This window comes from Tachyglossus aculeatus, chromosome 5, assembly GCF_015852505.1.
Source record: "Tachyglossus aculeatus isolate mTacAcu1 chromosome 5, mTacAcu1.pri, whole genome shotgun sequence".
Taxonomy (NCBI): Eukaryota; Metazoa; Chordata; class Mammalia; order Monotremata; family Tachyglossidae; genus Tachyglossus; species Tachyglossus aculeatus.
Genome location: NC_052070.1, coordinates 69,813,053 through 69,835,856, shown reverse-complemented (window position 1 = coordinate 69,835,856; position 22,804 = coordinate 69,813,053). Strand labels below are relative to the sequence as shown.

General features: G+C 41.4%; 1 protein-coding gene across 1 annotated transcript in view; it reads right to left on the bottom strand.

Moving 5' to 3' along the window:
- Nucleotides 1-22,804, bottom strand: part of USP3 (ubiquitin specific peptidase 3) — a 103,883-nt gene that overhangs the window by 26,846 nt on the left and 54,233 nt on the right. Inside the window, exons 4-9 of the mRNA XM_038747007.1 lie at nucleotides 20,014-20,097; nucleotides 16,009-16,090; nucleotides 12,532-12,614; nucleotides 11,407-11,520; nucleotides 7,766-7,879; nucleotides 1,486-1,632 (exon numbers count right to left, since the gene is read on the bottom strand). Of these exons, the coding sequence (XP_038602935.1) occupies nucleotides 1,486-1,632; nucleotides 7,766-7,879; nucleotides 11,407-11,520; nucleotides 12,532-12,614; nucleotides 16,009-16,090; nucleotides 20,014-20,097 (624 nt within the window). The remainder of the gene's footprint in view (nucleotides 1-1,485; nucleotides 1,633-7,765; nucleotides 7,880-11,406; nucleotides 11,521-12,531; nucleotides 12,615-16,008; nucleotides 16,091-20,013; nucleotides 20,098-22,804) is intronic.

The following is a 22,804-nucleotide window of genomic DNA, read 5'->3' as shown; positions in this document are numbered from 1 at the left end:
ACAGTGGGCTCACAGTCTAAAAGGGGGAGACAGAACAAAAACATACTAACAAAATAAAATAAATAGAATAGATATGTACAAGTAAAATAGAGTAATAAATATGTACAAACATATATACATATATACAGGTGCTGTGGGGAAGGGAAGGAGGTAAGATGAGGGGGAAGGAGAGGGGGACGAGGGGGAGAGGAAGGAAGGGGCTCAGTCTGGGAAGGCCTCCTGGAGGAGGTGAGCTCTCAGTAGGGCCTTGAAGGGAGGAAGAGAGCTAGCTTGGCGGATGGGCAAAGGGAGCTCAAACACGAGCTCAAAGTCAGATGAAATTTCACACCGCCCTTGGGTGCTGGGTTTTCAACAAAGAGCGACAGAACCTATGATGTAGAAAAGATGTGCGACTTGAGCCGCGCGAAATTCTGGCGAGGCACAGGAGGCTGAAGTTCTGTAATGAGCTTCCCCGCTTTTGTGAAGAGGGAGCCTGACGCTAGTCACTAAATTTGGCCCTAAGTTGGCATGCTTCCAAATCAGTGGCCACGTCAATATGCAAAATAGGTCATTATAGACCTCAGAAAATTTTCTGAAATCCAAGACACTTTATCACTCTCCAAAATACATTATCCTGTGTACTTCTCAGCTTAGAATGATGTTGACCAATCCTTGCATTTCAAAACTTAGAAAATTCCTTTGAAGAAACATTTTTTTTCCTAACAATCTGTAGGAAAAGACCACCCCTTTGTGATGCCCTTACAAAGTACCACCCCCATTGTACATGCAGTGTTGAATTGTTTTTCATGAACTGATATCCTCCATCTGTTCACATGATTTTAAACCTTAGTTTTTTTTTTATTGCAATCCAATAAGGGTGGTGCCCTCCAAAACAATGTCCACTGGGCTCAAGAATTGGGCACAGAAATGCAAAACTGGACAAAAGTGCACTAATTAATAGAACCTGGTCGCAACTGGGGAAGAGCTTTGCTGCTTTCCTAAGAAGCATAGTGCATGATGGTGGAGACTACCCTGAACCTGTGTTTCGGGGTGGGGGAGGTGAGACAAACTCTTACAGCTGTAGCTTCTGGCACCTTATATTTAACAATGTTCGCTTATTACTTAAGAAAATAAACTGAATAAATGGCTACCTCAATCTAAGGGCTCTGTGCAATCCCAGTCTGAGCATGAAAGACCTTCTCATCCCCCAGTGCCCTTCACCTCCATATATTTGTAATGCCCTTACAAGCACTAAATTACAACCATAAGCCCTATATATTTGGCACGTTGTTTTTGTTTCACAACTTTGTACTAAATTCCCATAAAAAAAGGCAAGTCCAAGAAGAGGAACACAGTCATTCTGTTTCAGTTACTTTATGGTGCATTTTAAATAAGCAATTCATATTCAACATTAACACTCTTTAATTTAAAAAAGGACCCAAAGAGATATGGCAATATTTCAAGTTCCCCATCCCAGCCAAAAGCCCCATAAAAAGTAAGCCTTACATGCAACATTTGTTACTTGCAGAAAGACCTGAATTCTCTTGCACGATTACTGAACGAGAAACACCATTGAAGCCTCCCTGGAGTTCCAGGTGCAGGTGGTCCAAAAGATAGCGCATGAATTCATGGGCATCCTGCTGCTGATAGCCCCTTAAAAGCAAACAAAAAATATTCAGTGAATGTGCAGGCTTTCCACGCTAAGGTACATCAAGTAATAACGCAAAGCCGGTTCAATTACCAAATAGGCTTGACTACAGGGTAACACTTGCCCGTCAAGACTGCTTCTAAACACCACTGAAGATCACTGACAAGGACATTTCAACTAAAGGTTCACGACTGGAAGACGAATGCATGCTCGGAGGTACAAAGAGAAGCAGCGTGGCCTTGAGAAACGAGCACTGGCCAGAGAGCCATAGGTCCTGGGTTCTAACGTCATCTCAGCCAGTGGCCTGCTGTACCTCAGTTTCCTCATCTGCAAAATGGGGATTCAATACCTGTTCTCCTTTCGCCTCAGAGGGTGAGTTCCAAGTGGGACAAGGACTGGGTCTGACCAGATTGTCTTCCATCTGCCTTAGCACAGTGCTTGGCACAAAATAAGCATTTAAACACCACAACTATTATCAGCACCCTTACCAAACACTTCCATAAGGAGTCAAGATTCAAAGAAAAAGCAACACTTAAGTGCAGCTTTACAGTGATTAAAAAGAAAATGATTTTTCCAAAGTCTAAAATGTAACTGATTAGCCCATGGGATTAAAACCCTTCTGTCTCAAAAGGAGTAGAAAACTTCAACAGATGGTATGCATTTTTTAGGGTCTCTCTCACCACTTTTCTGCTGTGTAATCTTGGGCAAGTCAATTAACTTCTCTGTGCCTCAGTTACCTCATCTGTAAAATGAGGGTTAAAGACTGTGAGCCCCATAGGGGACAACCTGATTAGCTTGTATCTATCCCAGTGCTTAGAACAGTGCTTGGCACATAATACGCATTTAACAAATGCCATTATTTTTACTATTATTCTTGCCAACACACAGGGATCCACACAGGCATACTATTCTACTAGACTGAAATTTATGCATTCTAATAGAGAAGATAATTGGGAGACAGACGGGCTGTAATGAAGACTAACATAAAAATGGGAATTTTTGTATTGTATTCTCCCAAGTGCTTAGTACAGTGCTTTGTACACAGTAAGCACTCAATAAATACAATTGAATGAATATGAAACAGAGGAAATAGGAGGGCGGGCAGCTATTTTATTCAGAAGGAAACCCACATTCCCATATAGAGCATTTTTGCAGGATTTCAAGATGGGGAAAGACGCACAGGGTCAATCCAGGCAGTCTCCTGTCAATGCAGAAAGTTCTCTGGGCTTCGTTTAGCCTGGATTTTTATGTTCTCAGTGACGGCTTTCATCACTTTTCTTAAAAACCCAGCTTCAAACTCCAGAGAGTTCTTATCACCAGTGAGACTCCTTCGATTGTGAATCTGTTTTCCTTTACTTGAACTTCTCATTTCACCAGGTCAGAACTACGCTGAATGATGGCTTTCCATCCTCTGTGTTTGCACCATGTTTACAGCCTACTACTTTAGAGATTCCCCACATCTTGTTCACTATGCTGTTTTGTCAAGCCTTTCCTTACAGGTTCCATATGAATGAAGAAGGTTTCTTCAGTTGTATAGAAATGGCCAGGTTAGTACAATTGCCCTACAGAGTTAAAAGACTTAGGGATTGTTTATTAATATTTCAGGTGGGCTTTTAGGGTGCCTTCAGTAAGTGCTTAGATGAAAATTAGTCGGAGAACTTGTCTGCTAATCTGTTGTCTTGTACTCTCCCAAGCACTTAGTACAGTGCTCAATAAACACCACTGGATGATTGAAATATTCCAGTGGCAAACATGCAACTTCGTGCTACCTGAAAAAAGTAAATTCCAGCAAACATATACCTAGCAATTCCCTCATATTCATGGCACATACTTAACTGCATACTCTCTTGGAAACCTTATTTGGTACGTATGCCCCTGTGTATCTACATGTTTCCTGTTCTTTTGGCACGGAAATCTACTCAAAAACTCTGAGAAGCATAAAAGTATGTTTTCAAATCAAAAGTTTTATGTTATATTTCCCTTTATTCTTTTATCTAAAAGGGAAATTATTTTTCTAGTTTTCCTCCCTCTGGTACATGCCTTTTACCCTAGGATTTGGCCATGATTTGAAGTGCAGAACCCCTTAGTTAGTCTAGAGGTGTATGCTCAATGTTTTTTTTTGTATAATTTCATGAAGAAAATCTACCTCTTCCCATTTCCTCCAGGATTATTGAACTAATTCAGGTTATTTCAGGGGTAGTGGTGATAACCTAAATTCAGAAAATCATTCATATTGAAATCAACCACCCGAAATATTATCTTAGCATATTCTGGATGCTTACAAAATGTCATTACTTATGGTATCAAAGCCACTGTTTCTCAGATAGCCCTTCAATCTTGTTCCACGGACATTCTTCGGTGGAGAGTTTACCACTAGCCTGTAAGTATTAGTTCCACCTCTCTGTGTAAGGTACATGTTCAACTGGGAAGGAGTTAGCCAATATTGACAATATGGATTACCCAACAGCAATCATCCCGATAAAAAGGAATTTGGTTTCCCAGAGAGGCAGACTCCCTGGAAAACTCAATGGCTTTGGCTTTAATCCTAGTTTTGTCATGTAAGTATTGGTGTAAGAGAGATTTTGAGAAAAAGATAATGGGGTCGGGGGGGGGGGGGAGGGAGAGAGGGGGAAACAGAGAGCGAGAAAGCACGAGAGAGACAGACACTAGAGGCAAGCTCATTCTCTACAAACCTCAGCATCTCCATGTGCAACAGTAATAGCAGGAGGACATCTATCTCATCGAGACACTGTGCGACACTATAAATTTACTTAAAATACTTTGCAAATATCAATGGTAAAAATGATTTTTAAAAGACCATTAAAATATCCCTGCAGGAAAGGCTAAGTAGGTACGCTTCTGAAGAAAAGTGCATCAGGCAGTAACCTATAGTAAGCAAAATCTATTTTCAAAACGGTTTGGTCTACCATGATTTTTTTCAAATAATTACGACGTTTCTTCCTCCGTGCGGAAGACAGACATCCCAAATAGTGAGACAGACACCACATAGTGTAGAAACACACACAAATACTTGTGTGACACCACGACATGCACAATAGTGACATATACCTGGGCACTATTCTCCGTGTTTTAGTAGTATCAGTATATAATCTGTAAAATGGCAAAGACCAATAAGGAATATGATATGCCTGGTGCAGAGTCAAGTTTCGTCACTAGAACATGCTTCCTTCAAAATACCTGGGAGGCCTGGCGCTCACGCTCAAATTTTAAGATTTCTTTGAATGCTCTTCCAACTTGTAACATTGCCAGAACGGTTCTGTGAACGGCAGACTAGCGGTAAAGAGTTTGGCTTTCACTATCCCACTGCAGTCTTTGCCACCTGTGCATTGCAGGGTGAGGGCAAGGCGTGAGAACCACAACGTGAAAGTGATAATAAAAAGGAAGCTCAGCTCACACCAAGGGCAAAAACTGCAAAAAAAAAATACTGAATCAACTGGATCATTGATAATGAAAATATTTCAAAATATAAGCTTATTACTTCAAGGTAGAGTTCCAGGAAAAAAACATGTCCCCTGTTTACTTTGCATGAGAGGGAGAGAGAGACAGAGAGAGAGAGAGACAGTGTGTGCGTGCAAGCGTTTTTAAAGTTGCAAACTTCCTACTTGGTTTCTAATAAAAATGTGGCAAGAAACCTGGAAACCAACAATGTGTAGCAAAGTGAAAAGGCTTTCCAAGCAAAGGTGAAAGTAGTAATAGATCTGATCAAGGAGAACAGAATCTAAATCTGTTACCCTGAAAATGAAGATTCTCCTTGATTAGTTGGAGAACAAAGAAAGACCTGGCTCATAAACCTCACATATCCTTTTCAAATCAATGACTAACGTCATATATAGACACACCTGGAAATGTAAAAAAACACAAAACAAAAAACCCCAACCCTACTGAGGTTAAAACTCAAATGGACTGGGCATAAATATAAAATTTCCCCAGTAGCCAATTCTCTTTTTCGAGGGCTTTACTTGATCCAAGCTGTTTAGGGAATCTAGTCAGTTTTCCAGCCTTATGGTACACAGAAATCAAACAAAGGAGAGTCTCTGAAAAATTAAGTGTGGAGTCATAGGCTGAGGCTGATAGGTGCAGAGTCTGTGAAAAAAGTGGAGACAAACAACTCTGCTTCTTTTAAACAGGTGGCGATGACAGTGGCCAACCAAGGAATACTAAGAAATTTGACATTTGATGGCACTTGCCCCCGGGAAGTGGAAAGTTACTAGTGGAATAACTGATATACACCATAACACTCTAAAGCAGTTCAACTCGGAGAAGGTTTATGTGATAATGGTGACAATTTCCTCAAAATCCCTCAAAGAAGTTTGGGTCAGGAATTCAAAATGTAATAATGTCTCTCAAGACAAGAAAAACTTCATCTGTAACAAGATTTATACTTCAGGAGACTGGAAAGAGGTTTGTTCAAAAGACTTGTGTTAACACACTAGTGTTACGCCCCTCCCGCTTAGACTGTGAGCCCCTTGTAGGAAAGGGACTGTGTCCTACTGGATTATTTTATTTATTCCACTGCACAGAACAGTGCTTGGCAAAGAGTAAGCGATTACATACCATCATCATCAACTTAATCATCACTAGGCCTAAGTAAAAACCACAGATGTGGGCTAGGCAGTTGAAAGACTACACTTTTATCACTGAAAAACCCAGAATCGTGCTTTAACTTTGCTGCCCTTTAAATGTTTTTCTACTGAGACTGACTCCTCCGGGTCACTGATGGTGACACACATTCTGCCTTATTTCCTAAACTCTTCCAAAAATGTGCGCTCTGTGTGTGTGGGGGCGGTGGGGGGAGAAACAATGGAAAACCTGTCATAAAAGCACCTCAGAGACAGCTAATTCTCCAAAAACGTGGCAGGACTATATAAATAACACCTGGAGTGCTGAAAATATCCTTGCAAACTACAGGGAACAGATCTATTTTGGGATAGTTTACTGGATAGAAGACGGAATTATCTGTGACAATGAGACTGCCCACGGCTTAAATGATGAAGAACTGCATTCTTACACGGTATCATGCTTTGCTCACTGCTTGAATTTGCCAGATTGAAACTTCCCTTTTTTGTAGTCATGCGCAACAAATATACACTATGCTCTACTAAGAAAATCACTAGGACCCTCAAGAGCATGCCATTTCAAGCACTACAATCTTTGTCATTGAAGCACCATGGCCTAGTGGAAAGAGCACGGGTCTAAGAGTCAGAGGACCTGGGTTCAAATCCCAGCTGAGTGCATGCTGTGTGATCTTGAACAACTGACTTAACTTCTCTGTGCTTCAGTTTCCTCAACTGTGAAATGGGGGTACAATACCTCATCTCCCTCCTAATTAGACTGTGTCCAACCTGATTAACTTGTAGTTGACCCAGGGTGTAGAACAGTGCTTGATATATAGTAAGCACTGGGCAGGGAATGTGTCTACTTATTGTTGTATTGTACTCTCCCAAGCAATCAGTACAGTGCTCTGTACACAGTAAGCACTCAATAAATATGAATGAACACTATTCCATTACAAATTTTTAAATATGCCATCTTCAACAAGTTTCACTGCTCCTATATAAGGTGCTCAATCCTAACTTTGGAAGCATTTTTTTGCCAGAAATCAATAAAACACTCAATCATGATTCAAAATGGCAAGTTTTCCAATTCTCATTTAAGGGGTGTGGATGTTTGACCACTTTAAGCTGTGAGTACCAACAAAAATTGGACCAGTATGTTTTCCCAAATCTTGTCTTGTATGAATAAATATCTGAAAACACAGTGAAGGCATACTTCATTCTACAAGATGGGCTGGACTTCTTTTGAAAATATCTATTCCTTTCAGGAAATCATAGAATAATAAAATGCATCCCCCCCCCCCCCCCTTATTTAATCAAGGAATGCTTTCTCCTAAATACTTTTTTTAAAATCAACTTTGAAGCTTCCTTAGCAATGCCGGACTACTGATGAAATGGAGAATGCTTTCTTAATTAAGAACAAAACTTATGTTTATATTATGTCTGTGGACACAGCATAGAAATTCTTTCAGGAATTAGCAGTTTACAAACCAAGACCTCAGTTTAAAAACCCTAAAATCTGTATTACAGCTCTAAGACATTTCTCTCGTAAAGCAGAACTTACCTGAAATTTGGCATGATTTTCCAAACGACATAAAATAGGGACTCTGGGCTGAAAGCAGTTTGGCTGCCTTGCCATAGAGCACAGAGTGTCTTTCTGAACTCTTCCACCAAGGAACTAGGAATGGGAAAAGCACAAAACAGATTCCATAAGTGATGGCAAAACATTTTGTCTGAAACATCTACTTTACACACACACACACACACACACAAATACAAAAATTAAAAAAATACTCAACACACACACACACACGGATTTTTAAAAATCTTCATTACACTGAGTTCAGGCATTTTGGAAACTGCAAAGGTCTGTACAGGCAACAGCAGTGGTTTTTATACATCACACTTTCATTTGTAAAATTACAGATTTGAGAGCACTGTGTATATTTATTATAATTTCTAACCTCAAGATATCACACCCTCACATTCAGAGTTTTCTTTTAAAACTGAGAAGCAGCATGGCCTAGTGGTTGAAGCATGGGCCTGGGAGACAGAAGACCTGGGTTCTAATCCCAGCTCTGTTACTTTTCTGCTGTGTGACCTGGGGCAAGTCACTTCACTTCTCTGTATCTCTGTTACCTTACCTGTAAAATGGAACCAGGACTGTGTTCAACTGAATAGCGTGTATCTATCCCAGTGCACTTAGTAGGCACTTAGTATGTGGTTAAATACCACTAAAAAACCATAATTTTTTATGGTGTTTGTTAAGCGCCTACTATATACCAGACACTGTTCTAAACGCTGGGCTAGATACAAGGTAATCAGGTGGGACACAGTCCATGTTCCCCTTGGGGCTCGCAGTCTTAATCCCCATTTTACAGATGAAGTAACTGAGCACAGTGAAGTGGCTTGCCCAAGGTCACACAGGAGATGAGTGGAGGAGTTGGGACTACAATTCATGTCCTTTTAACTTCCAGGCCTGTATTCTATCCACTAGGCCCCGCTGCTTCCCTAAGTTCACCCTACAGTTGAGTGGATTCTGAGACCATGTAATTAATTAATTTCACTGGAATTCCCCTTGTCATTGATAAAACGTCCCTATATATATAAAAAAAGTTCAGAGTCCACAGGCCTCATTCAATTTTTTGCTGCTTAATTGGAAACTGCCTACTAAAAAACTAAGTCTTCCTGCTTTATACTTACAACATAAATGAATACTTACAACTCGAACAGATTGCCTGATTTGGTTAACGCTGGTGAGATGAGTGGGAAAATTCATACACTCAACTGCTTATGTGATCATAACAACTGCTTCTAATAATTTCCCATGAGTTCTCCAGCAACCTACAATCTATTGTGCTGGCTTTCTCGCCCCTCCTGGAATCCCTGGAAGTCCAGGCAGTAGCAGGGCTTGCATTTCTCAATTTACAGCTCACATGGTGAAGGCAGGTTTCCTTCCTGTAACTCAACTGGCAGTGGAGCCTGAGAGCCTCTGGAGTTGTAAGCAAGTGTCCTTTCTCTGTACAATGTCCACCTCAATAGCCCTAGACTGTAAGTTTATTGTGGGCAGAGAATGCATCTGTTACACTGCTGTACTGGATGCCCCCCAAGTGCTTACTGCAGTGCTCTGCACACAGTAAGTGACTGATTGATTGATTATTGCAATTGACTGACTACATCACTGAGGCCCTGGGAAAGGCCACGCCTGTGCTAGTGATGTCCTTATTTCAGTAGGAAGGTACTCTGGAGGTATAAAGGGAGGGAGGGAGGGAGGGAGGAAGGAAGGAAGGAAGGAAGGAAGGAAGGAAGGAAGGAAGGAAGAAAGAAAGAAAGAGAGAAAGAGAGAAAGAGAGAAAGAGAGAAAGAGAGAGAGAAAGAGAGAGAGAGAGAGAAAGAGAGAAAGAGAGAAAGAGAGAGAAAGAGAGAGAAAGAGAGAGAAAGAGAGAGAAAGAGAGAGAGAAAGAGAGAGAGAAAGAGAGAGAAAGAGAAAGAGAGAGAGAAAGAGAGAGAAAGAGAAAGAGAGAGAGAGAAAGAAGGAAAGAAGGAAAGAAAGAAAGAAAGCAAGCAAGAAAGAAAGAAAGAAAGAAAGAAAGCAAGCAAGAAAGAAAGAAAGAAAGAAAGAAAGAAAAAGAAAGAAAGAAAGAAAAAGAAAGAAAGAAAGTGAAAAAAGCAGAGGGAATGAAGGGCAAGAAAAAAAACAACTGGAAACAACGGGAAAAATACTACAGATAGTCTTCTAAAATATGATCTCATTGTGGGCTTGGAATGTGTCTATAAACTGCTGTATTGTATTCTTCTAAGCACTTAGTACAGTGCTCTGCACACAGTAGGCACTAAATTAAATACCATTGATTAATGGAGAAAAGGGCAGAGAAACACACACGCAAATTCAGTGGGGCCTCATTATAATATAACCCTGTGGGCCAAAAAAAACACCATCATATATGTGGCAATCTCCCATCTTCATCCTCCAGTCTAACACAAAAATCCCAGGCAGGGAAGGTAAGGAGCCAGCCTCCTCCCCTACCCAACAATGGCTTCTTGCTGCTGATTATACCTGGAACTGCCCAAACCTGGACCCTAAGCTTCAGGAAAGAGAAAAACTCCAGGTAATTCACTCTTCCTTCATGCTGGCTCAGATCACCCCCACTCCTGCCATTTGAAGTCCCCGTGGGAAAAGCCTCCAGACTTTAGCTGCAAAAGACAGTGATCTCAGGGGACTGTTTTGAACTGTAGCTTTGGGGGGCTGTTCTTAAGGCAGGCTTGAGGTGAGACTGTGAGCCCGTTGTTGGGTAGGGACCGTCTCTATATGTTGCCGATTTGTACTTCCCAAGTGCTTAGTACAGTAATAAATGAATGGGTGAAAGAGGGGAGAACTTTGGTGGGGGGGGGGGGGGGGTTGATTTTACAAGAAAAATGAAATCCCTGGGTTAACAAGGCAATACTCATGAAGAGGTGCAAATGTGAAGGGAAGAGAAAAAGAAAGAGACAGGAAACAAAGTTTGCAAGGAGGGGTGATGAGTAAGAAAAAGTATAAAGGAAACCCCAAAAGACATAAGTGTCTGTGGTTTGCTAGTAGGTGGTGAATAGGCACAGTAAATGGCATGATGAATTTGAAAAGGAGAAGGCTAACTGGCAGAGCAGGAGGGTAGATATGTAGGAATCTGCAGATGCTGGTGGGTGGAAAGTCCTCTAGACTGTAAGGTACCTGTGGTCAGCAAACGTGTCCACCAACTCTGTTGTACTGTACTCTGCAAGTGCTTGGTTCAGTGCTCTGTACACAGTGAGTGGCCAATAAAACCACTGATCAATCGAGAAAGGGTGAAGTTTGGGGTGGGGAAACCAGGTATTCAACTGGTTCAATGTTTCCACAATTCTGTATCTCCTGATGATACCAAAAAGTCCATTTCAGTTCACTCAAGAGCCTGTCCACAATTCTAGGGCTGGATTTCATGTATTGGGAATTTTCTCACTTCCCAATTCAGATAATCCTCAAAACCTGAGTGACTCCTATGAAAGCCCTCCATTTGAACTTTTAGCTTTTAAACTCAGCACACGTGTGTGCGCTTCTTTGCTGTTTCACACACAATCTACTTAGAAGCAACCCTTTGATCATCGTAGTTGTGCTTTGTGGTTGAATAGCACAGTGAAAGTCATTCGTCCTTGCAGTTCAAAACCAGGAAGAACAAACTCTTATTAACTTACACGTTGTTATCTCCTTGGCTCCTGGTGTGATAAGTCCGTCTTCCTGCTGTTTTCCCATTCCGTAACTCCACTGCTGGCAGTTCTTTGAAATAACAGCAAAACTGCTGAATGTTACTGTTTTAAAAATTTAAAAAAAAGGTATAAGAAAAATCTTACAGGACAGAAAGGAAGAAGCCAATGAAAATATATGTATTTTAGTGCTCTCTCCAACCACGTTTCTTTATTCAACTACACCCCTTGTCAGTGTACATAAAGTACCTGCTTGTTCATCAATCGTATTTATTGAGCGCTTACTGTGTGCAGAGCATTGTACTAAGTGCTTAGTACAGTGGTCAGAAGTACCAAAACAATAGAAAGACAAGAGATAAATGGCATGAAATACAGTTTTCCTTGAAATGCACCCCAACTTAGAACAGAAATGGCACTATGCTTTGAAGCAAGCTTCAAATACTACCCTTCTTCTAGAAGAATTCCCAAATTGAATTGAAAAATGGAACTTTTTTTTAAACCACATCATCACATTCTCTTTTATTAGAGTCATTCAAGATGTCTCCAGTGTTTCCCAGTCTTCTCAGCAAAGAGGCTACATAATTTAGGGACTGTTTTTGAAAACCTTTTAATTAATTCATTCATTCATTCATATTCACTGAGTGCAGAGCACTGTACTAAGCACTTGGAACACTGTACTAAGCACTTTTATATATTTTAATTGCCTGGAATAAAGTCTTACAGGAATATTGGGCAGAGACAGAAAAGGGTGGTGGCAGGGGCTTCTATCCTCTCCGAGATAGCGCTTAGTAAGAGGCAGCCAGGGTAAGGTAAAGTGACAATAATCTCCTCATTCAAAAATGCCTCAATTTCTGCACCTGAGCCGAGTCCACGTCGACTGATTTGTGGACACTACCACACAGAGAGAGAAGGTATTTTAATTCACACCTCCTCCCCACCCTTTTCTGAAATGCCTCTGCTAACAAATCTCAAGCTACAACATGGATCGAAATTTCACCAGCTTACTGAGCCTAAGCGAGAAATAACAACGAGGAGGAAAGCGAAGTTTCATTCTTCAGCCTGATGAGCCAAGTACTGGCAGAACGCCATGGAGCAAGGAGCTCTGACTCCTGTTACCTGAGAGACTGAAGGATAGCATTCATGAAACATGTGTTCCCCAGATTTCGCAGGCCTGTAGCACAGAGGGCAGTGGTACTTCCCTGAAAATTGGAAGCACATCGGTGAGTCTTACAAGGCAAATCGGTACTTCATGATGATAGCAAGTGACTTCGCAAAACAAAGGCAAATAGCATTACCATCCGATTCTATCACCATACCAAAGAAAAAGTATTTACCCTATCTAATACACATTTATAAACAGGGGAGCTTTGTTCCTACCAACTGCGTAAACAAGCATTTATTTTAAGAAGGAGGCTCCTCAATGAGGAGGTAGTGGATGGCGCCTCATTATGAAGAAGGAGGATCTTGAATGGGGGACCAGTACTCAAATGGAGGTATTGGATGGAGTTTCATTATTACCAAAGAGGCTCTTGACTGGGGAAATAATGCTCTAATGACGGTATGTGGTGGAACCTCATTATTTCTTCAGCAATAATTTGCATTCCAGAGCTGCTCAACAGGCTGCATGATAAACATCTGAACTGTATATCGACCTGCCACCCGGTTTTGTGCTAGCAATAGCACAAGAGCACAAATGTTTTAGAAATTAAAGGAGGGAAGTTTTTGCTGTTGTAAGCAAAATGAGGAAAAATAATATCCCACAAAAGACAAAAGCTGTTACCAATCCAAACCTAAGCATTTCTGTTCTGAACTATTCATAGCTTACAATCATTTGACTTTTGACATCTTAGTGATGGAATATATTACCCACTTACTTCGGGGAGACCTAGTGGACAAGAGCACAGGACTGCCAGTCAGGAGACCCAGGTTCTAGTCCCAACTCCACCACCTGCCTGCTGTGTGACCTTGGGAAAGTCACATAACGTCTCTGTGGCTCAGCTGCCTCATCTGTAAAATGAGGGTAAAATATTTGTTCTTTCTCAGACTGTGAGTCCTGTGAGGGGCAGGGAAAGGGAGGGGACTGTGTCTGATGTGACTGTCTTATATCTACCAAGGGTTTAGCAGAGTGTATGGCACACGCTAAGTGCTTAATACCAACATTGATTACTACATGCTAAACTCTGGGCTAGATGCAAGATAATCAGATCACACAGTCTCTGACCAACATGGGGCTCGCACTCTAAGAGTTTGGGGGAGTGGGTACTTGATTCTCACTTTACAGAGGGGGAAGCTGAGGTCCAGAGAGGCTAAGTGACTTGCCTAAGATCATACAGCAGGCCGATGGCAGAGCTGGGATTAGAGCTCAGGACCCTGACTCCCAGCCTGAAGTTCTGTTCACCTGGCAATGTCATTTATCCCTAATCCACCCTGAGGAATTATACAAAAAGTGGACTCGGTCAATGGCATTTACTGAGCGCTTACTGTGTTTAGATAACTGTACTAAGCCCTTGGGAGAGTACCACACAAAACTGCTGGTAAACCCTTTTCTGGCCCAAAGGAGCTTACAGTCTAGAGGGGGAGATAGACGTTAAAGTAAATTAAGGATATGTACATGCGTGCTGAGGGTGGGGTGAATAACAAGTGCTTAAAGGGTATACATACAAGTGCAGAAGCGATGCAGAAGGGAGAGGAGAGTAGGAACAAAGAGGGTTAGGTAGGGGAAGGCTATTTAGAGGAGATGTGATTTTTAATAAGGCTTTGAAGGTGGGAGAGTGGTGGTCTGTCTCACATGAAGGGGGAGAGAGTTCCAGGTCCGAGACAAGACCTGGGCAGGGGATCAGTGAGCTAGGTAAGATTGAAGTACGATGGTTGACAGAGGAGCAAACTTGCAGGCTAGGTTGTAATAGGAAATCAGGGAGACGAGAAAGGAGGGGGTGAGCTACTTATCAATCAATCGTATTTCTTGAGCATTTACTGTGTGCAGAGCACTGTACTAAGCGCTTGGGAAGTACAAGTTGGCAACATATAGAGACAGTCCCTACCCAACAGTGGGCTCACAGTCTAAAAGAGTGCTTGAGTGCTTTAAAGCTGACGGTAAGGAGTTTCTGTATGATGCGGAGGTGGATGGGCAACCCCTGGAGGTTCTTAAAATGCGGATTGAAACTGTGAGCCCCAGATGGGACAGGGACTGTGTCCAACCCAATTTGGTTGTATCCACCCCAGCGCTTAGTACAGTGTCTGGCACATAGTTAGAACTTAAATACTATATTTATCATTATTATTATTATTATTATTATGACAAAGTTTGGGTGGAAAGATGCGGAGTTCTATTTTGGACACGTTAAATTTGAGGTGTCAGCAGAGAGAATCACAGTCCTCTTGAGCGGAGGCAGAGCGAAGAGAGCCAGGTAAGGTGCCGGGCAGTCAAAATGATCCGACGGCTGGCCCGGGATTGGCTAGGGTACCAGGCAGAACGCTTGGCATCACTGGCCTCTGACACACAAGCGGGTGGAAATTCCCAGGTCCCAGTTAGGGTGGAGAGTGTCAGCATTTAAAAATACCGGGCACCAAGACACAGGCGACAGTGAGCAACTTATGTCATTCACACCATTTTGTGGAAGTCTAAGTCCAACTGAACCTGAAACGTTTTTCTAAGGGCCCTTATGAATCCCCTAGCTGCTCCAGAGCTCTTGTGCTCCCTTCCTAAGCACCTCTGAACGTGGGTCCTGATCCCCAGCCGGTGGCAATCAATGGCAATTATTGGGTGCTTACTATGTGCAGAGCACTGTACTGAACACTTGGGTGAGTACGATACAACAGAATTAGTGGACACCTTCCCTTGCCCAACTCTGCGAATGAGAGACGTAAAACTGGTCCAGTGCAAATGAGGAAGTCACTAATCTGATTTGGGGTAATACTAAACTATTTTTAAAGCTGAAATTTAAAATGAAACAAACTAAAAATAATATTTTCCATTCCACCACAATTCTACCCATTTAATCTTAGCTTTATGCCTGAATTGAGAATTGAATTTTTATCACTCTCTGACACTTTCCACAATCTATTGCTAGCTTGTGTGAAGCACTACTGAAGATGTTTTTAAACTAATGTACTTATTTTCTATTTTGTACTTAATCAGTATTGATTGATTGACACTGTGGCCCATCAGTGGCATTTATTGAGTGCTTACTACATGCAGGGTAATACAACTAAGGGCTTGGGAGACTGCGATACAAAAGATATATTAAACACAACTATTACCCACAAGGAGCTTTTAGTGCAGGTCTCCAGTCAACCATTAACCAACGTTTAAGAAGAAAAAACAAAACAGGGTCTGCTAAAATCCATGGCCATCTATTTTTAAGTTTCTCATTATATAAGTGGGTGAAATGATATGTCCTTCAGAAACAGTCTCTTAGGCGTCAGTGGGGAGGGTAAGGAGGCGGGAGCTCTGCAATGGGACTAAAGTTAAATCTGCAAAACGGGTTCATTTGTAGGAGTTTCCTTAAATTTGTTGCGATTACATAGCCGGTTCAATATTGGAGCTCAATTTCCACCAAACAACTATAATCTAACAAATTAAAACTTACTTACATTTACTTTTAATAATTTGCTGTTTAGAGATGAGTTTTCCAATAGTTTTCTTTTCCTATGTCTGTCGGCTGAAAAAGCTGAACTGTATTAAAGAAATAAGTTAAATGTATTACTGCACAACAAAAACAAAATACTGTATTGCGTCGAAAAACACAAGCATTTTACTTGCAGGTTCTCAGTAAAACATTTCCCTCAAAATTATGTCATCGTCATTAAAGATTATATTTAACCTGAGCACAGTCATAACAAATTATGCTTTCGATAAAATAGCCTGTTAACATATCTGAATTAATCTGGATAGGTTATGTTGTATAGATACCCTGAAATACGTCCTAATTAGCAAGGGAATTTTTAACTAAATTAACCCAGTGCTTTTCTTGATCAAAGGACCACTTTGCACAGAATTTCCCCGAGGGCGATTTCCTATCTTCCAAAATCATTCCAAGGCTCAAAAAGACATTTGAAATAATTATCTCACCAGAGACTACTTCAAAAGAAAAAAAAAAAAATCTCTGCTGAAGGACCATGAAGTTGCATTATGCCAAAAAGTCAATTTATTCAAATTGGCCTCAAATGAGAGTCAAAACACTAATGGCATTCAATTTAATCCTGAAACAGCAGCCTCAATATTGTACGGGTGTGTTTATGTACTCATTTTCAAAGAGTGTGGCAGCTCCTCAAAAGAAAACAGGGATTATTTCCCCTGTCATATAAAGGAATGAGTGGGTTGCTACGAAAAGGAATAAAAACTAACACAATGCCACAATTTTCCCATTTATTAATCGTACTGAATGAGAACAAAATGTCAACTGAAGCTATCAACCGCCATAAAATTCATAAGCAGTTTGGGGGACTATCTGCAAAAAAAGGGTTTCTAAAAACTATAGCTGGTTGTGGGCAGTGAAAGCGTCTGTTTACTGTTACACTGTACTCTTCCAAGTGCTTAATACAGTGCTCTGCACACACTAAGGGCTCAATAAACACGACTGCCTGACTGACTGGATTGTTCCCCCAAAGTTTAGCCAGTGACCTAAGATAAATGATCACAAGAGGTATGTATTTATCCAGCTTATCAGACTGAAATAACTGAATGGTAAAAAGGCTGGGGCAGGGATCGGCAACCTAAGCTTGACAGGGAAAAGAAAAAAATATGGCTTTTCTTGGAACCTAATGTGGCTCTCGAGCTCAGGTATTTTATTAGCTTCTTCTTCATCCCTTTTGGAGCAGGAAGTGGCTGATCCTTCTCACCCTTATGACTGAAAGGGGGTCTCTGTGTAGCCAAGACAGCAGCTCCACTCCTTATATTATGCCAACAGGATACCGTCTCACTGGGGGGCAGGATAATAATAATAATAATGATGATGGCATTTGTTAAGCGCTTACTATGTGCAAAGCACTGTTCTAAGCGCTGGGGAGGTTACAAAGTGATCAGGTTGTCCCACTGGGGGCTCTCAGTCTTAATCCCCATTTTTACAGATGAGGTAACTGAGGCCCAGAGAAGCGAAGTGACTTGCCCAAAGTCACACAGCTGACAGTTGGCGGAGCCGGGATTTGAACCCATGACCTCTGACTGTAGGAGCTGCTCTGATCTCCCACGAGACCTTCCTTCCAACGGCTAGCCTCTCCCCCAAATCCTCGCCAAACAACGCCAGTTCCAGCATTGGCAAGCGTCAGCGGCACCGAAGCAAGTTACGCAAAACGGGCAGGGATGGAAACCGTGGGCCCATTAGAGGGAACGGGTAATAAATCCCATTTTACAGATGAAGCACAGAGAAATCACATGACTTGTGTCACACAACAGGCAGTTCTGTAATTGGGATTAGAACTCAACTACTACGTTTCTTAAAAAATGGGAGTGGGCAAGGTGTCAGAGTATCTATTCATGCAAAGCCTTAGTTCTCAGATCTGGGTATTGATATCTCTAAAGCCAATCAATAATTTCATCTGTCTCAAGTCTTGAGTGTTTCCATTAGAACTACGATAATAATTATGGAACTTGTTAAGTGCTTACTATGTGCCAAGCACTGTTCTAAGCGCTGAGGTAGATACAAGTTAATCGGGTTGGACACAATTCCTATCCCATAAGGGGCTCACACTCTTAATCCTCATTTTACAGATGAGGTAACTGAAAAGCAAAGTAACTTGCCCAAAGTCATACAGCAGACACATGGCGGAGCCAGGATTAGAACCCAGGTCCGCGCTCTATCCACTAGGCCACACTGCTGGCGAGGGCTAGTGGAATTGAGCAGAGAACTGGAAGTCAGGAGGCCTGGGTTCAAAGCACTACTCCTTGCTTGTGCAAGTCACTTAACTTCTCTGTGCCTCTGTTACCTCATCTGGAAAAGGGGAACAAAATATCGGTTCTCCCTCTTGGACTTTGAGTCCTGTGGTCAGGGACTGGGTACAGAAGCTTGGCTCAGTGGAAAGACCATAGGCTTGGGAGTCGGAGGTCATGGGTTCTAATCCTGGCTCCACCACGGGGTGTCTTTGGGCAAGTCACTTAACTGCTCTGTGCCTGTTACCTCATCTGCAAAATGGGGATAAAGACTGTGAGCCCCACGTGGGACAACCTAATTACCTTGTATCCCCCCCAGTGCTTAGAACAGCGCGTGGCACATAGTAAGCACTTAAATACCATCACTATTATTACAGCCTGATTATCTGCATCTACCTCAGTGCTCGGAAGAGTGTTTGGCTCACAGTAAGCACTTAATTCCTTAAACAACCTGTTTTGACAAAGCAGCCTAATGCAATTTTCTTGTAAGAAGGGATCACAGCAAATGAAAGGAGAAATTACCTGAGTTGGAAGTTTCAGTTTGCACTTAAAAACGCTTTTGTCCTCAACTTTGTCATTTAGGGAAAACCAGAGTTCATGAACAAATATGCCTGTCTTAGATTCACTAAAATATGTGAGGTACTATCAGTGTACTTTGGGATAAAATGAAGTGAGTTATCATTAAGACACTTTTTCATGTCAGTCACCTTTGAGTATTTTCATTTTGCAATGTACTCAGCTTGTTAAAGGATCCCCACCCTTGGCACCTTTTTAATTCACGCTGGCGATCAATAAAAAAAATAACTGGGCATTTCCCCGAAATTCAAGGTATTTAATTCAGGCTGTCACTTCCTTGGGGATGCACCAAGGCTAGGATTGTCTCCAAATACCCAGCAGCACTGTCACTTTGTTGGTGTTTTTTCTGGCATTCTTGAAAGCCTGAAAGATGAGCAGCTTCTAATGGTAGAGAGAGGTGGCCTCCGAGTCACATCTCTGGCTAGTCATCAAAGCGTATTCTGGGGCGATATTGATGGGCAAGTAATTCACAACTTCCTCCCCTTCTTCTGCAGGGTTTCTCGAGAAAGGAAAGAGGTGAGGGAACTGCAAGATGCTTCCCATCATGCCAGACGTAGGCAGCTCAGTGTCCGTTACCTGTCTCTGGAAGCACTTTACCAGGATGCCACGTTTATAAGCCCTCCAATCATCTAAGGTGATGGTAAGGTATGACAGTTATTAGCCAAAACTGCATACAAATTTTGGATAATCTATGCCAAAAGTTTCCTCTGGCCAACTTTTGACTAAATAGCCTGTGCTGCAATTGGACAGTAACAAAAAAGGTAAGAGAACCAGAGTACTCTTCAGATCCGAATCTTCTATTTGTATTGATGTCTGTCTCCCCCACTCTAGACTGTGAGTTCCTTGTGGGCAGGGAACGTCAGTGTTTATTGTTGTATTATACTTTCCCAAGCGCTAAATACAGTGCTTTGCACACAGTAAGTGCTCAATAAATACAATTGAATGAATGAATGAATCCAAACATTTCTGTGAAATGACACTTGGAGGGAAGAGCACACTCTTACCTTTGGCCACCTTTCCCCTGAAATGAACACGCTACCCATTTTTCGCATTCTGAAACATGAAATACTTTTGATTTTAAAAAAAAATTCAGGTTCCATACCTCCCACTTTCATCGCCAACCCCATTTCGCTTTCCCAGTATCTAATACTTACTTTTCCAAGTTCTGTAAGTGTTCTCTGACTTTCTGTACCAGTCCCAGCTTGGTATCATTAACCACAAAATCATCACAGCGATAACTGCAAGGAAAATATTAATCAGTGTGTGTAAGATTTTAAGGAAACCATGGCGATGAAATCACAAAAAAAGCTTAGCTACTGCCAAGCTGATCACATGCCTCTGTGGGTATTGGCACGAGTTGGTGGATTTTCAAAGCACAACTATAATCACTAACAGAATGTTTTCAAGGGACCTGGAAAAAAAAAGGCAAGAAGGCACTAAGGTAATAGCTTTCAAAGCTCCTTGTCATGATTTTAGGTACAACTCAAAGCTGCAGACCTACCAAAAAAGTGCTTCAGTTCCTTCTACTGAAATGAAGACCCCAGTGATTATTTTATTTTCAGTTTTGCATCAGAGAAAATGAAGTTCAAAGCAGCACTTTTTATTCATGCAATTTCAAACCTCCAGTTACCAAATGCAATTACACTAGGGAGTTGGGATTAAATGATTTTCCTCCTCACTGGGAGAAAAAATACCCAGATATTTGGCAAAAATCTATGTCAAGCATACAGAGCTGTAACTGAATGTTGCTAAATTAATTTTATTTAAAAACTAAATTGATTCTAGACAGAAGCAATAGAAATTGGGATGGGGATCAGTTACTGACCAGCTTTGTGACAACTTTTTGTACGAAGAAATGTGCAAAATGGTGCCTATTCTATAAGAAGCCTATAAGTAACTTAGAGGAAGGAAATGTATGTTATCAAGCCAATAAGCAAATACTGTACCATAAGGAATCTTATTCTGTAACTTCCTGTTGTGGATTAGCATACATTTTTTTCTCCTTGGGCCAAAGCCAACATTAACAAGACTGGCTTTCAAAAGACAATGAAATATCCACTTGCGCATGCACTTGTAGAGAAGCTACCCATATAACTACTTTATTACAATCACAATTGAAAAATGCAATACTGCCACCCAGAGTTGTCAGACGTTTGGAGAAAAGGCAATTAGGAAAAAGTGGGTTACTCTAATCAAAACCCAAAAGCACTGCTGCATTTGAAATTAATTTTATATAAAAAAGGACGTGGTGGAAAAACCTAAAAACAAAGGAGGTTTGCTCAATCAATCAATGGCATTTATTGAGCCCTTACTGTGTGCAGAGCACTGTATTAAGCACTTGGGTGCAGTGCTCTGCAAAGAGTATTTGCTCAGTGAAACCACTGATTGGTTGAGTGAATAAATGTCGTTGATTGATTGATTAACTATGGATCTGAGTGGTTTCAGTTTAAGGGATCTGGTACTGTTCTCAATCAATGAATGATGCTTTACTTGAGTGCTTGCTATGGGCAGAGCATGTGCTGGGTACCTGCGAGGGAACAGTACAGCAGAGTTGGTGGACACATTCCCTGCCCACGGTGACCTTGCGGTCTGGACGGGGACATAGATGTTAATAAAAACTACGGATATGGATATAATTGCTCTCTGCTGAAGGGATGCTTAGACCGTGAGCCCCACGTGGGATAGGGTCTATGTCCAACCTGATTAAGCTGTATCTACCCCAGTGCTTAGAACAGTGCTTGACACATAGTTCACATAGTAATAATGATGATGACAACAGTGAGATCAACTAACCAGCATTCACAACAAACTCGGTCAGATCTCCAATAATGTAAACATTACATGCTCTGCCTGATGAAATGCCTTGTAAAGGAAAATTATCTGGCTGTGGTATGTGCATTCTGACCAAAACCACCATGTCTTCTGCCATTACACTATGTTCTCTCCAGTCAGGTGTGCATCGCTGAGATGCCAGTAAGTCATTTTTTAATTATTTAAGACTGTGAGCCCCATGTGGGACAACCTGATCACCTTGTAATCTCCCCAGTGCTTAAAACAGTGCTTTGCACATAGTAAGCGCTTAATAAATGCCATTACTATTATTATTATTATTATTAACAACAGAGTTCTGTCTGAAATGCAAGGTGAAGTCACATTGTGGGAGAACTCCCCACCCCCACAAAATGCATGCATATCCTTAAACCTGGGAGCTTCACTTACCTGTAAGTATCTGTAAATTATTTACATCAATGTCTGTCACCCCCTCAACTCTAAACTCATTGCGTGCAGGGAACGCATCTTCCAATCTGAAAACTCTCTCAAATGCTTAGTACGGTGCTTTGCATGCAGTAAGCCCTCAAAATAACAATGATCGACTGATTGGGAGAGTACAGTGTGAGTTGTTAGGCACATTCCCTGTCCAGGAGCTTAAACCCTGGAGGGGGAGACAGACATTAATATAAGTAATTTACACATAGGTACATAAGTGATGTGGGGCTGAGGGTGGGGCACGGATGGTAAAACCAATTAAAAGGCTTGCACCTTTCATAAAAGGAAAGTCTTGAGACTATCCTTGAGGAATATTTATGAAATTGGCCTCTAGAGAAATGTTTTCTTCAGCTTGTTTTTGTTAAATCCCAAATTAACAATGTATGCAATGACATTTTCAGATAAGATCTCTCACTCTTCACGTCTGAGAAATGGTCTCCGGTTTCACAAAAGGCAAATTTACAATTTCACCATTTCCTAGTTCTATATGCCATAAGTTCATGAAAACCAATGCTTCCTTAGATTTTTTTGGTCAAATTCATCTAAGAATCAACATGTACAGCTTCAGTACTTGGTACTGCAATTATGTTAAAAATTACATCACTCAAGTCTGTCTACCTTGTAAATGCATTAGATTCACTTATGAACTGAGAAATTAAGGATGTGACAGCTTAGAGA